We start from the raw sequence: 16,309 nt of genomic DNA, 5'->3' as shown, positions 1-16,309 counted from the left end.
TACAGACAGAGATACAGGAGGAAAGGACCCTGCCCCGAAGAGTTTACAATCTAGTACAATCCTGGAAATAAAAATATGGTCATGAATAATACTAATTTGTGGTTATTTATATGTAATGTGTAGGTTAGTTAGCTCATATTTCATTATTTTTATGAGAAATGTTTTTGACCAAAAATCAATACAATGTAATTTCATGTTTCAGTTGATGCAGGGCTTGTGTCACGGTCCCTTCCGTGACTGAAGTTAGAGGATCTGTCAGATAAGTTGCATGTGAGGTTATCTGACAGTCTCCCGAGATCCTGAATATATCTGCTATTAAGATAAGTTGCTTTACTTTTGGTGTTTTGGTGTTTTGTGGTTATTTAGTTGTTTACTAGGCCTCAGGGAGACGCTGGGTCTTTCACAGGGGAAGGAACCAGTAGTCTCAAGCCAGTCACTACTCCTAGGGCTATGCAGGGCTAGTAGGGCCTAGGTTCCTGTGTATGATTATTCCCACCATTAGGGGATACTCATACTGTTAGGAGTTAGGGCTAGGTTAGGGTGTCTGCAAGGGGTGACCATTCCCTTTCCCTAGTCATTGGAGGCCTAGTACTGAGTATAACCTTTCTGTTTCCCTCCCCTCCCTGGTATTCGTGACAGCTTGACCAACTATGCAACAGGAAAGTCAAGCACTAGCTCAAGTTCTAAACCTGATCCTGATGGTGCTGCCTCTTCTCAGGAGGGAGCGGGAAATTTGTCTTTTCCTTGAGCATTTCAGCCTGAATCCCCTAAAATCCTGAATCCTAAAATCCTAGTCTGCTGAACTTTTCACGTTTTTTTACATACAATATTTGTGTTTAAGAAATCATGAAAGTAAAAAAACAAGAAACATCAGAAAATGTCAAAATGTGAAACATTTATGTTACCATATCCTTTAGTGATTTCATGGAAGAGTGGAATAATCGGTCTTCCGGAAAACGCATCCGCGTGATTTACCAAAGCATCCTTTACTGTCTCATAGCCACAGAGGATCACCATTTTTTCCTCCCCTATCTGAATACTGTACACCGGACCATACTTTTTAGAGAGCTGTAATTGGATCAAAAGTCAGAGGTAATAAAAATTAAAATTTAAATGAGCAGCATTTTCAGAAAAAAAAGTCTATATAGATGATAGATGATCTACCTAGGTTTTATTAGGGAGAGATCTCTTAGCAGAAACTCCTATTGAAGAATAGAAAAGAAATCTCTGTTAGCCGATTTTGGCCCTTTTAAAGGCCAAAAGGCAAAATAAATTAAAAGAGCAAAAAGACATGGGAAGCCTTTGGGTTCCCCCAGAGGTTGTACTGTGAGTTCTGGATATAGTAATTATATCAGGGGCTTCCTGAAAATTTTTACAACGGTTCCCCCATGTTAAAAGGTTGAGAAACACTGAGCTAAAGACTATTAGCTGAAGTTTATTACATTAGATTTATTTAATATTTATTATTACTTATAAAAAAAGAGGCAAAATAGGTAATACCATACACATAAGGCTCTAATCCAGTGGTTGCCAATCAGTGGTCCATGGAACTGGTGGTCCACGAGAAAATTTTGGTGGTCCACAGATGTATTTGGACATTATTTGTATTTTTTTTATGTTTTATTATTAATAAAACAAAAATAACATTCTAATAAATTCTTATATTCTGAATGACAATTTTGGCCTTTATATTGCACCAAATACATGAAGTGTTCTAGAGAGGGAAAAACAAAGGAGCATGACAAAGCAGCGTGACATCAGTATAGTCCTAATTTTTATGAGGTAAATGTTGCCAAGCCGTATGCTTTGATATTGTTTCAACCATTACAACAGTCACCCTGATCCGTAAATACTGATTCCAATCCGATTGTTTTATTTTTTTATATCTCAGATGCTCTTTTAGGGAAGTATACCCTTAGCTGTGTATTTTCTTTAACTGTTATATTTATTGGTATCAATAGTTTGACTTTGATAATGAAATAAACCAATAATGAGTGAGCAAACAAATATTTTGTATTTCTTTAGTAAAAGATAATGCAACTAATGATAATAGTAACAATAGTAATACTTCATTTCACCATGAGCTGATCAATGAATCAGAGCCTTCACAGTCCTTGTCAGCACCATTAGGAAGATCATTATTTTACAAATAAATTCAACTTTGTTTATAAAAATTCATAATAATGGTCCGCAGGATTTAAAATTATGAATTTAGTGGTCCCTGAGGTCCAAAATGTTGGCAACCGCTGATGCTAAAGTAGATGGTGAACATCACTCCCATTGAAAACATTTGCACCTGGAGGATTCTCTACCAAATACCGTAGTATTTTTTAAATGTCAGATTTATTGCTTTTACAATAGAGCCTATAGAGTTAATTCATCAGATTCATGCACTAAAAGGTTTAGTGAGTAGAAAATAAATAGCAAATAATGCAAGTTAATGAAAACATATATATATATATATATATATATATGTGTGTATATGTTAAGCTACACACTTCAAATGTCTCTTGCTGGATCCTAAGAATCAGTGTATATTGATTTTAAAATGCTTTAAAAAGGAAAATGCTTGCATATAATTGCACGCTGGACTCCTGAATTAGCTTTTAGAGATTTCTGTATTACCTCATGAAAGGATTTATAGGGCTTCCTATGGTTCAGGATGTGCATATTTCCAATTAGAGGTAGAGGTGTGGGTCCAGGAGGGAAGTTCGGGGGCCTTCTATTCCATCCATGAAAGATAATGACCAGAAATACACAGAGGATGATGGATAGAACCATCGTAACTGGATCAGGGACATTCATTGTCTGAGCGAGACATAAAAAAAAAAAAACATGATGATCGGGTCATAAAGCAACGTTCTGAAATCCAATTTTATGTGAATTATTTTACCTGCCAACAATGCTGTTCAGTTTTTCATTAAGTCGGGCACTGTTGTTAGGTATGCTTCAGCTAAAATACCATACATACTGAATATTATGATACCATATAATAACCAATAAGTTATTTTATTATTAAAAATGGCTTTGGAATCTTCTCATGAATCTTGGTTTATATCTTGAATATGCTTGAGTCACAAAGCTGATCGCCCAGCTTTACTGGTGAAAGTGTATCCACTCCAACCTTGGACAGCTTTAATAATTCAGGCCCATTACTGGAGTTTGTCACACACTTTACAAAAGGACACAACATCATCTATTTAATGTACAGCGCTGCGTAATATGTTAGCGCTCTATAAATCCTGTTTATTATTATTATTATTATTAATAATAATAATAATAATAATAATAATAATCTACTGGTGGCCAGTATTAAAACACAAAAGATCATTTAACAAAAAATGACCAATCATAACATTTAGTGTTTTTAAAGTTAGAATTGACAGTCACATTTTGTGTCCTAGGTTTATTCTTGAGTCATTGTGTTTTTTTTATTTTATTCAGGTAAAATTAGGTACCTCAGGTGATATTTGGATCAATGTATATTCCAATACATTTGGTAAACCTTTAACAAGCCCAGATAATTTAAAATAATTATTTGATCAGGAAAAAACAAACATAGAGTATACCTTCAAAACCACATGCTAAAATGAAAACTAGATTTGACACAAGCAGGTAATCCTATACCTAAATGTTGACTTTAACTATAAAAGTCAAGCTTGACCCTGCTTCCATATGGTATTGCACAGCATTCCCACAAGCTAGTGATTGTCAGGAAGAATGTGTCAGAGCCCTCCCTTACAACCCCTTTAACCAATGAGAGCCCTGTATACCAGTGTTTACAGCAGATATCAGTTGTGGGGAGTTTGTTTATACTGTACTAAGTGGCCACACCTTACTTTACCCTTGATTCACAGAATAACATATTTACAAATTAAAAAATGCATGCTTTTTTTTACAAGGGTATGCTAAACATTAATTAAAAATTTTTTTAGCATCTTTAGGAGCTTTTTAGGAGCAATTAGTTTGAAATAATTGTAAAAAAAGAAACCCAAAAAGGACAGCTCAAGGTTCAATGGATTGGGTGTTTGCCAAAACAAACATAGAGTATACCTTCAAAACCACATGCTAAAATGAAAACTAGATTTGACACAAGCAGGTAATCCTATACCTAAATGTTGACTTTAACTATAAAAGTCAAGCTTGACCCTGCTTCCATATGGTATTGCACAGCATTCCCACAAGCTAGTGATTGTCAGGAAGAATGTGTCAGAGCCCTCCCTTACAACCCCTTTAACCAATGAGAGCCCTGTATACCAGTGTTTACAGCAGATATCAGTTGTGGGGAGTTTGTTTATACTGTACTAAGTGGCCACACCTTACTTTACCCTTGATTCACAGAATAACATATTTACAAATTAAAAAATGCATGCTTTTTTTTACAAGGGTATGCTAAACATTAATTAAAAATTTTTTTAGCATCTTTAGGAGCTTTTTAGGAGCAATTAGTTTGAAATAATTGTAAAAAAAGAAACCCAAAAAGGACAGCTCAAGGTTCAATGGATTGGGTGTTTGCCATGTCTTAAAGTTTAGCTGCAAATTGTTCATGAGAATGTCACTATAAAAAGGTCTTTCAGAATGACTCAGGAGCTGATCAGCTTCTAGAATCTCCTTCAGCTATACACAGCCTAACAATGGATGCTGGGGATGCCATAAAATACATAGGGCTTCACGACTAAAGGGAAGCAGGGGGTGCTGCTATCTTAGTTCCTTGGCTGCTGCAAATTACAACAGTGGACAGAATAAACAGTGTTTTATACTGCAAAGGCACATGGAGTGGCAGACAGATAAGCAACTTCTAACTCCAACTTTTTCCTAAAGCATTCTATAGAACTTGCTGAAACTACGTCCTGAGGGAGATAATTCCACATTTTCACAGATTTTACAGCATAGAACTCCTTCTGAAGATTAAAATTTTCTTCCAGATGCAAAGAATGCCCTCTAGTCCTTCGTAATGATGAAGTCTATAATCGGGAAAAGAGTTATCTAAATGGACCATTTATATATTTATACAAGGCTATCTTTTCTCCCCTAAACGTCTCTTCTCAAAGGAGAATACATTTGGTTCAGATAATCTTTCCTCCTAGCTAAGCTCCTCCATTCCTTTTATTAGTGTAAGTTTTTTTTTGTAACTATCAACAGTTCCTTTAGTTCTATTATCTTAAACAGTACAGTTCTTGTTTGCTTTTTTGCAAAATTTAATACTGACAGGAAATGCCTAGAAAATCTAGCACAAAGCAAGACATTTAAATAATCTGAAAAGTAAAACATATCAACTTGAGTGTGTTTATTATTCTAACAACAACCATTATAGAATGTTGTAACAGAAACTTCTTCATACTGGTCACTGCCTTTCTATGTTAAAAGGCACTGGGCCGGTACATGCCAGTGGGTAAGTTCTATTACCGTGAATCGGGCCAGAGTTCTAGTGAACTCATCTGCTGGTTTCCTGCAAAAAAGATCTTGAATACGCCTATACGCCAGGAGATCAGCTCCTGACTCATTCTACGCCTATTAAAGCAATTAACTTTCAGCTGCGTGATTCAGGAGGTGATGTTAAAGTCCATAGTGAGGTGAAAGCAATTGATTAGCTCACACCTGCTTCCTCTTCTGTGTGCACCGCCAGTCCATTTTACAGGTCAGTTTGAATCTTTAATGCTTGATTTTTTTTGTGTAAGTGCTACTTTTTATGTTACATGCTACTCATTTACAAACTTGCTTCTTTTATAGTTACATTTTTTGAACTTGTTGTTTTGATACTTTTTCTTTTGGTTGCAACACTGCAAACTAATTTCTATCAAGCTGGATATATGCTGAGTAGCACTTTTAAATATGTCATCACACAATAATATGACTATTTAAAAATATGTGAACAACATTTGTGACCTAATTTCATTCTAGTTTGACTTTAGAGCAATCAAATATTTTAGTAAAGGATTATAGGCAAACATGTTATAATACATCAAGGAACATTTAGTGATTTCACTTGTGTGTGTATGTCAAAATACATTTAAATGTATAGACATACATATGTATTTTCATTAGTACTATTTTAACTGGACTGGTTTGTGGGGGTGGGGGGTTTAAGGAAGTTTGCTTGGATGGTATGCATTGATGTGATTTTTTGTAATCCTCATGACTGTTAGTTTCATCTGTTGCTGCAATGTTTTTGTGTCTGGTTTGTAATGACAGTTTCTGTTGTTTAGCAATTCTTAAGCCATGTTTTGTCATTTTTCCACAAGTATTGAGTACAAATTTCTGCATGGTTTCCACTCCAAAATGCTACTTGACCCCTCTCGTTGCCTTTGTCCCATTGTCACATATTGGTATTTGAATGTATTATGTATATAGTCCTTTTCTGAATAAATTGTCATGAGAAACCAAAAAAAGCTTTTTCTTCTCTACTGAGAAGGAAAGAGGAGGACCAGACATGACAACCTCTTGGTCAGGTATTTGAAGCCCTGTTAAAAATTTCAGCAAAGGCCCGGCTGACCGCCACACAGCCCATGCATATGGGCAATTCTAGAAAGGGTGTATGGTTGATTCCTCAACCATACATCCAGACTGGGGACATACAGGAGAACTCACAAAACCCCTCCTATATAGAAAGGCATGCAGAGGCAGGCACTCATGGACACCCTGCCAAGCAATATCTTTTATTTATTTGATAAAAAAATTTTGTCCAGATTTGTGCTGACGTAACTGTGTCTGTAGTAAAAGTGGGTATAAGCACAATTTCCTCCTCTGTTTTGATGAGTTTCCTAATTTTGTTTGCATCCAATAGGGTTGTTTTGGTCCAGGTTTTGTAGGTTCCAGATAAGGACTCATTTTTCCAAAATTACGTACAGTTTTGGAAGAATGATGAGTGTTGTAACTGTGTGGGGTGGTTGGTACCATCCTCTCCTCCTAAACACATTTTTCGTCCCCCAGTGTCCTGCTGGTCCTTGCAGCTCCTCCAGACACGTCCTCTTCCTCCGATCTTATCCCGGCATGTGCAGAGATGATCTCCAGACATTGGTGCAGGTGGGAGGAGCGGCGGAAAATAAAAAAAACACAGTTATATTGCATGTTTAACTTTTTTTTTAACAGTATTTTGTGTTTTTTTTTTTTTTAAAGTTTATTATAAAATGTAATAAATTTAATAAATATTGTACATATTTTGGTGAGTTATGCCTAAGAATTATAGGCCTACAATGTAAAATGAATCTTTACTCTTACTCAAAATTTAACTCTTTTTGCATGGAAATACGGACAGAATTAGAACGCTAGGGGGGTTAAATAGTTAAATATTGCTGCCCTCTGTACAGAGCTTTTCCTACCCTTGACATTAAGGGAAAACATTTTAAACTCACCTATTTTTAGTGTGGTAGGACTCTGACAGACACTGGGTGCTGGACTGAAGGATTCCGCTTCTGAGCTAGTCAAAGGTAGAATTTCCACAGATGGAGGAACCTGTTGCCTCAGTACCGTCAACTCTTCAATGTGACCTGAATGAAGTTCCTGGTCACAAACCTCTGCCGATACCCCAACTGCAGAAGACTTTTTACTGCAGCTGCACTTTAATGTGGTTTCTTCCTTGTCTGAACTGGACCGAGACTCAGGCCTGGTCCTCCTTAGACCAGGTGCTGGGAGGTCAGTCCCTGCAGATGCCTCCACTGGTCTGGGTTACCCATATGGAACAACTTCAGGATTGCTTGGAGAGGCTTCCATCTCCTCCTCTTCATCCACCAGCTCCGACTGAAATGGTGCTGCAGGGGCTTCAGACACTGGGTCACCCTGAAGGTATGCAACTACTTCCACCATATGAGCAGTGACAGCACCCACACCCCCTGACCGCAGATCTTTGGCTGCTAGTGCAGTGGAGGCGACATCCACCAATGACCTCTTACTCTGTTGTGGACACCCTTTAAACAGATGAGCAGAAATACAGGTTACACACTGGTTTCACAGGACAGTTTTTAGTTTGATGACCAGTTTTGTTGCATCTTTTGCAGAGAGAAAATTCTGAGGTGCATAATCTTTATGTATGTGAATATGACCCACAATTTCTACAAAAAAGTGGCATCCCAGGGTAGAACAGTGAACCTCAATCCCGCCCCAGGTCAAAAGAGGAAGGAAGGTGTTTCAAGCCTCCAATCCCCCCATGGTCAGACATGAACTTGTCTCTATACTGAATTTTGCCATTCCATATATCACAGATATTGTAAACATTCTTGGGCTCAAATACAGAGGAACAGTAATTATAGAGGAAGGTTGTGATATCAGCTTCTTTACAAATGGATTATTAAAGTGGTTTGTTAATAACACTTCCTCGAGTACAAAAGTACAAACTCCCTGCCATCAAAGTCCTCATTTTCTAGCTGTTTTTTTCAGATTATTGTGTAGATTATTGCAAGCACAAATTCCAATAAGTGACAGTCCTAAGTAAAATGACTTTACCTTTGTTCTTGCAGGCAGTGGATATCCTTTTTGTTTACTTTCAGTTTTTCCACTAGTTTTTGCAAGAGGAAAGCTCCTCTTTCATTTTTTCGCCACCAGAATTCGGAAGGACTGGCAAACTTTCCCATCCTTATCACTTGCATATGAGATTATAGGCCCTCTCCTCTCCTCACAAGGTCTTCAGCTATGATGCAAAGTGATCTGAAAAAGTTAATCTACACAGAAATAAATCCTGGTAGTAACTCTTCACAAATTTTCAAATAGCCTGTCCCAATAGCCGCATGGGGGACTTGATGTACCCCCCAAGGCCGAGACAGGCTAATCCCTTGCTGATCCTCCATCACAGGTAAGCCCAGCAGATGCTATACCAGGCACTGGTGACTCGGAGCAGACAGACTTTAAAGTCCCAGCAGCAAATAGCAGTGCAGGGCTGAGTCAGGAGTTGATCAGCCACTAGAATCCCCTTCAGCTGTGCACAGCCTAACAAGAGATGCTGGGAATACTCGGAATGCCAACAATCCATCAGGCTACACGGCTAAAAAGAAGCAGGGGCTGCTGCTGTCTTAGTTCTCCTGGCTGCTACAAATGACATCTCCATACAGAACAAATAGTGTTTTATTTTGTAATGGCACATAGCACAGAGTCGTCGGCCAGATGCTGTCCTAACAGGAGGATTCAGAAATTCTGCTCCAAAAGTCCAGTGCTTACTCACTTTTCAAGACCTAAAACTAAGAAGACATATTTCCAGATCTTGGCGTAACAAAACTTCTAAAGCCTATTCACACCTGAGAAAGAAGTGACTTAGACTCCATTTTGTTGTAGCCTCCATTTTTAGCAGACCCATTAATGATAAATATATCAAGCAATCTGACTGCATTGTGGGGGAAGTGAACATTCTGTACAACTGATTGAGTTCCTTTTCTTTGTCTGAAGGGTTAATAGGAAAAAAATGGAATTACAAGTGGTGGGTTACAAGCTCCATCACTCGAACCTAAGCTGTTAGGAGATGTGTACACATGTGTGTGAAATGTTTACTTTGGTGTGTTGTGTATCTGTGTAAGTAATTGGTCTAAATGTCCTTAATGTTTTTCACTTTACTAGCCAGGTTGCTAAGATTGAGGTTGGGTCAATCATCACAACTATGGTTGTCTCGAGCAAGCAGTAACGTGACCTATGGCTGCATTTTGGTAAACGGTCCTGGGAGTCACATGTTAGATTATTATCAGTTTTGTAACACGTGTATGCACAAATGTCTTTAGATTCATTGTTTGTTTGGTCTGTCATGATAGTCTATATTAAGATGATAATGTTTTGGGTGATATTCTGTATAATAGTATAGGAAGGATTGCATCTGCTCTATTCATTTGTGAACACATTGGTGGTGAGTTGGTTGGTCTGTGGATGTCTGTGCATCTGTGTGTGTCTATTTGTTAGTGTGTGGAGTATTACCTTGTGATTACTATATACTTTAAGGGAGAGAGAAATTGTTGTAAAAGCCTTTAGTATTTCCCAGGAATTCCCAAATTGTGCCTGGTGAGCAAACTTGGGTAAAAGACTGTCTCCAGGAGGCAGGTTAGATACAGCAATATATGAACATATTAACAAAACAAATGCTTTGTTGAAAATATTTTCCAGGTTTGTTGGATCCCCAATGGAGACCTTTAATAAATCGGGCCCAGTGTGTGAGTGTGGGTATAGGAAATGGGGTGCATGAAGTGGGTCTAGGAGCCTTAAATATTCAGGCCCATTATGTCTTGTACTCCCAAAATATTTTAAACAATAAAGAAATATGTTAATGCTGGCCTTCTGTTGCTTCCAGTGTCTCCTGTGTTCCTGCATCTGCCGTAGCCCCTGTGTCACCGGTGGCTATTTGTTGGATCCCTGGTATTTGACTCCTGGCTTGTGACCTGACCTCTCTTGCTTGCAGCCTGCCTCGGCCGGGCCTTCCTTGACTACATTTCTGCTTTGTGATTTTGGTACTGTGTTTCATATTGCCCACCTTGGTGTGCCCATGGACTGCAACCTGGCAGTAAGCAGAAGTGCTGTATCCTCACCATCAAAGGATTTTTATTAAAACACTTTCTATGTTAAAATGGGAGAACAAAATGGGCGTGTCCATATCTGCCAAATTTTGGGAAAAAAACAATATCTAAAACCCAGAAGGTCACTAGTTCTGCCAATGACTGGGAATTGTTGAATAAAATAATGAATTATAGCCCATATTGCAATATAGGTGGCATTATACACTTTGCAGAATTTCTAAATTCCTTGCAAATTATTCTCCCAATTGCTGGAGACAATGTGGAAAAGTGGGTTCATTGTCACATATGTTCTGGTACTGTCCATCACTAAATCATGTTGTATAGTAATCTCAGAATCTCCCAATTGTTCCATCACTCCAATTAGCAATACTTCATATAGGTATTGATCTTTTCCATCCAAATACCTCTCGGGTGTTATTAGAGATACTTATCTATACTGTGCTTATGAACGAATGTTCTCAATTTTGAATAACGGAAGTCATAACTTTACATGTAGTTGGTCCAGATGGTTGAGAAATACAAGATGCAAACTCACTGGCCTTTGAAACGATGAATAGAATACGTATTTAATATATAACAAACTTACATGTTTTCTTTTTTTCTTTCCTTCTTTGCTTTAACCTTATTTTTCCAATCTAATATTCTTTCTTTGTTCATTTTTTTTTATCAATATCCTCATTTTGATATTTGATAAATGTGTAATATTTAATTATGGATAATATACTTTTTGTTGTTACAAAATTGTTTATTATAAAAAATGTAATAAAAATGAATAAAACAGAAAACTGGAAGTCTGACTGAAACATTTCCTTGTGGGAATCAAAGTCCTTGTGTTTCAATGGCAGTAATTGATTCCCACCATGGAATGTTTAAGGGAATGTCAGATTCACAGTTTTATGAATAGAGCCCTTTAAACAGTAAAGCTTTTTTTTAATAAGGATGAGTGAGAACCCATCTAATTATTTTTAGCTGTCTGTTTCCATCCAGGGGAGTTTCCCTCGTGTCTAGGAAATGCAACCAGAAATGAGAGCAAATCTCTCCAAATTTAGTCATAAAAAGAGGTTTTCCCATTGCAGGATATTCCCTTTCCTCCTTAAATTAGATGACAATGGTCACCTAGACAAATACAGGTAGTCCCTAGGTTAAGGATATCGGACTTATGAACAACTTCTAAATTCAAATGGGGCTTCCCTGCAAAACGGAGGCTGAAGGTGGGTGGTTTGCATGACTTGCAGGTGAAATCTTTTGCAAAACACACCTGAAGTTCTGGGTGATCTTAGGGGGTGCAGCCTCTTGTAACTTTTTAATGACCAAGACAAACTCTGCAGTTGTTTTTTTTTTTTTTTTTTGCATATCAAAGCACAGCTTGCTCCAGAGGTTAATGAATGTCTAGGCTCCATAAATTTTTTTTTTTTTAGTTTGTTTGTGATTAACTCACAGTGAGGATTTTCTACAGTAACTGACACCACAATGCCTAATAATATGATGAGACAAACATCTGTCCTAATTGCATTTATTAAAATAATGCACTTGTTTCGACTTACATACAGATTCAACTTAAGAACAAATGTACAGTCCCTATCTCGTATGTAACCCAGGGACTGCCTGTATATGGGTTAATCACTCTAGTGAGGGTGATATGGTATAAGAAAGGCACAGAGGGAGATTAAAAAAAAACAATATTAGATATTCTAACATTTGCTTATTGTAATAATAATTTTTTTCCTTTAAAAGTCTATCCAAAAACAAGTTTTGTTCAAATTGGGCTTTAAACCAAAGACATAGGCCACACTGTGTTTGGTATTTGCAGAATTTAAAGTGGCCCTGTCACCTTTCCAATGCTTGCTTTTATTTGTACAGATAACAGAGCACTTGGAGATCGGAGGGGTATTTGCTCCTTTTTCCTAGCTGCAATACTGTTATTCATGCCAGCTATCCTGTCCTTTGTGCCATTTTAACAGCTACAGCTCCTCTTTTTGTGAAAGGATATAACATATTTTCTTCTTGTCTTATGAAATCTTATTCTACAAGGATAATATATACACACAGTGAATATGTTCCATGCATCCAAAGGTCTAGCTATAGAAACAATTTCTGTAGAGATGTATAGGGCCAACAGATCTACAATCGGGGCTTCCAGTATTGTACAGCTATATATTCAGAAAAAAAAAAAAGAGACCTTAATTTTGTAAATGAAAAATTATTGTACTTTCCTTTCTAAGCAGCTGTGCATTTGGCCAACAATCTGATAACCGAGTCATTGGAGCACTGGCACTTTTTCCTAAAGATTGCTATTTCTATTGACAGTACTAAATAAAAGAGTAGAATGAAAACTGAGCTATTTCTCATAGCAATCACTTATTTTTATCGCCCTCAATTTTCTAACTGGTGGCTTACATCAGATCCTGGACCTCTCAACCATGTACAAACCCAGTAAACTCAAACTGAGTATATCACAAAAAAAACAAACACACAAAAAACATTCACTCAAAAGCACTTGCTAAAATAATAAGTAGATCCTGAGATATAGGCAGCTATAGTTATACAAACGTCTTGATCTTTACTGCCCCAGGAAACCCAAGACCATTACAGATTCCCTGTACATGATACCGATTTTTAAACACTATGGTAAATAAACATGTTTATTACACAGGCCTTCTGCTTTCCAGTGCTACACATGGGTTGAGTCTTACTGTTCCTTCTTGCAGCGTAATTCTATTTGGTTGATTTATTACAGGCATAGAAAATGTTCACTTTGTGTTTTGAACCAAGACAGACAAAATTTTTACAGACAGGTAATTTATTTTTAAGAAGAACTGTACAAATCAATAAAATAACCTGGAAAAGTTGAAAAAAATATGTTTATTGATAATGTAGTTGACATTCCAACAACAGTTTTGAACTTTGTACTTTATTCTGGTCAGTGCCTTTCTACTTGTTTGTTAAATAACAGCCTATTAATAAATATCTGTGGGGTCATCTAAACTGACCCACACTTATTAATAGATGTGTACAGGTAGTCTGTGGGTTACATACGGGATAGGAACTGTAGCTGGGTCTTACGTTGAATTTGTATGTAAGTTGGAACAAATGCTCATCTCAACATATTATTAGGCACTGTGGTGTCAGTTACTATAAAAAATACTGACTGTAAGCTATTCACAATCAAAGCAAAAAAAAAAAAAAAAACTTTATGGAGCCTAGACATTCATTAACCTAGTCATTACAGAGTTACAAGATGCTACAGATCAGCTCAGCTCTTAAGATCACCCACAACCTCAGCTGTATTAAGCAAAAGATTTCTTCTGCAAGTCATGCAAACTGCCCCCTATCAAGCCTCTGCCCTGCACAAGAACAAGCAGGGAAGCCCCATTCATATCTAGGAGTCGTCCGTATGTTGGATGTCCTCAACCCGGGTACCACCAGTAGTCCATACTTGGTTCTAATCCCATGTGTTTGAATACACAGGGACTAACAGGGGAAGCAAAGAAGGGATTTTTGTTAGCTCTCAGCCACCAGCTTTCTTACAATAGGAAAAGATATCTGCATGTTCGGTATCCGGCCTTGGTTTTTACTTTTTATCAAAGGAGAAACTCAAAAAAACTATGTTAACCAGTGTGGCACAGATGTATCTTGGCATGTTAGCCAAATTCCAAACTGTTTTGATTTGCATGGATCAGTTATTCGTCAACATATATGGAATAATAGAAAATAGACAATAAAACAACAATAAGCAAGAGATTAACAAGAAAAATGTAAAGGTATGAGTGTTAAGAACTTTACATGTAAAAAAAAAAAAACAACAATTTCCATCATAATATAGATTGGGGGTTTGTGGTGAATTACTAAATTATAGATCCTTGTGGTAAATTAGATCCTTTTCCAGGAACTGCATAGCTTGGAGCCTAGCCTCCAGGTGTGCATGATTGACATCTTGTACAAAATTCTTCCCCACTTGATGAGGGTCTTAAACATCCCTTATCACTTCCAGATCAATTTTCTAATGATGCATAAAGGGGACTTTTCTGTAGGAATGAAAGAGAGAAGTGTAAGTAGGTGGAGATGTGGCCACAGATTTGAAAGAGTCCTTTTGGTAAAGCAGTCCTCAATGTGTCAGTGTCCTTGTCTTAGCAATGAGATGAAATCAGTGAGAGTGGTCTCTGCTGGGTTAACATGTTTTTTTCCATGCCAACAACAGAGGTGGGAGTAATAGGACCATCCAATGATTGCAGGGTGAGGGCTGTCTCAGGAGCTATGTCCACATAGATTAGAAAGCTTGTAGACACTCAAGATGCCCTTGTTTTAGAAATTATTAATAATTCCCTAAGTACAGGTTTTATGAAATACCAACCCCCAGGTTATTATTCATCACAAAATAAGGAATTCACAGAGACCAAACTAGGCATGTCTGGGACTTATGGTTCACCAGAACAGGCTAAATATGGTTTCCAGGCTTTCCGCCTATGAGAATAGTTCTTGGTCTCAAAATGCTCACCATAACAATCCAGTTACCAACAACACAACCAATACTTTATACAGAATGGCACATTAGAAATATAACGCTTTTTAATACATGAGTTTCAAAATACAGCTCAAAGTTCAATCTGAGACATTCTTTAGCCTTATCTGAATTCACAGCACGTGTTGTGATTAGAGGGTCTGGATGTACCTTGGTTGTCAGATAAAGAAATACCTGATAAAGAAAATGTATGACCCTAGTCTGCTAGAGAGACAGTTTCCAGAAAAAGGCATTTTAAAAGAAGACAATTTTATATTTAAAGGTAAGATCAAGAATTAATATCATACTTCTTTTTCACTACAAGTGCACTGCTAAAAATCTTACCCTAGTACTTACCCCAGGCTCTTCACAGTGTATATTCACAATGCACAATAACTCCACAATGACTACCACACTAATGTAATGTGACCTGTGGATGTAGCAGGGTCCCCTGAAGTCCTGAAAGTTATTTCAAGGGGTTCCACCATGTTATAAAAATTGATAAAGGCAGCTCTAATGTTAAAGTCAAAGACAAAGCACAACAATTTAGTATACATATAACACACTAAAGAACCATCCAAATTCTAACTATTGAAAGATTCAGATGTAGACATTTATCTTGGAAGGCTCAGTAGATAACATCAGTTTAACCTCCTGGGCGTTTCACTGATGTCTAGATTTCTGTACCCTTTGTATTGAATCCAATACAAAATATTTGAATTTCCCGCTACGACCCCCATCGACGGGCGCATGCACGGACATCATCAGAAATCGCCGAGGGACACGTATGCGAACGCCGGGTGTTCTAATTCTTTCCAAACTTCCGTACTTCCATGCAAAAAGTGGTAATTTTTTTGCATGGAAATTTATTTTAGATTGTAGGCTATAATTCACCGAATTACTCAATAATTACTTATAATACACCAAATTACCGCATAACTCACCAAAATATGTGCAAAATTTTATATATTTAATAATAAATTTTTTTTTTATAAAACATAAAAAAACTTTAAAAAAAAGTGAATAATGTAATGTACCTGTACAGTAGTTTATATAATATATATATATATATATATATATATATATATATTAATTTTATATAAGGATTTCTTTGTATTGGACTCAATACAGCTTTTTTGTATTGAGTTCAATGAAAAGCGATTTGAATTTCCCACCCCGCCTCCTGCCCGCACCGACGCATGCAGTGACGTCACCGGGAAACCCCGGAGATCGTCACTGCACACGTCGGGAGAAGACAGAAGAGGACAGATGTGTCCGGAGGAGCTGCGGGGACAAGGTAAGTAGGCCTGAAGCCAATTTGGTGGAGGGC

The 16,309-nt window shown here is 37.2% G+C and overlaps 1 protein-coding gene across 1 annotated transcript in view; it reads right to left on the bottom strand.

The window, feature by feature from the left end:
- The window catches only part of LOC140328067 (cytochrome P450 2C14-like), a 48,072-nt gene extending 33,068 nt beyond the window's left edge, over nt 1-15,004 (bottom strand). The window contains exons 1-3 of the mRNA XM_072407392.1: nt 14,977-15,004; nt 2,626-2,808; nt 906-1,068 (exon numbers count right to left, since the gene is read on the bottom strand). Coding sequence (XP_072263493.1) covers nt 906-1,068; nt 2,626-2,808; nt 14,977-14,979 — 349 coding nt within the window. The 5' untranslated portion in view covers nt 14,980-15,004. The remainder of the gene's footprint in view (nt 1-905; nt 1,069-2,625; nt 2,809-14,976) is intronic.
- Nucleotides 15,005-16,309: the final 1,305 nt, after the last annotated feature.

This window comes from Pyxicephalus adspersus, chromosome 4 (assembly GCF_032062135.1).
Source record: "Pyxicephalus adspersus chromosome 4, UCB_Pads_2.0, whole genome shotgun sequence".
Taxonomy (NCBI): domain Eukaryota; kingdom Metazoa; phylum Chordata; class Amphibia; order Anura; family Pyxicephalidae; genus Pyxicephalus; species Pyxicephalus adspersus.
The sequence above is the reverse complement of the archived record's forward strand: the minus strand, read 5'-3'. Positions and strand labels throughout refer to the sequence as shown.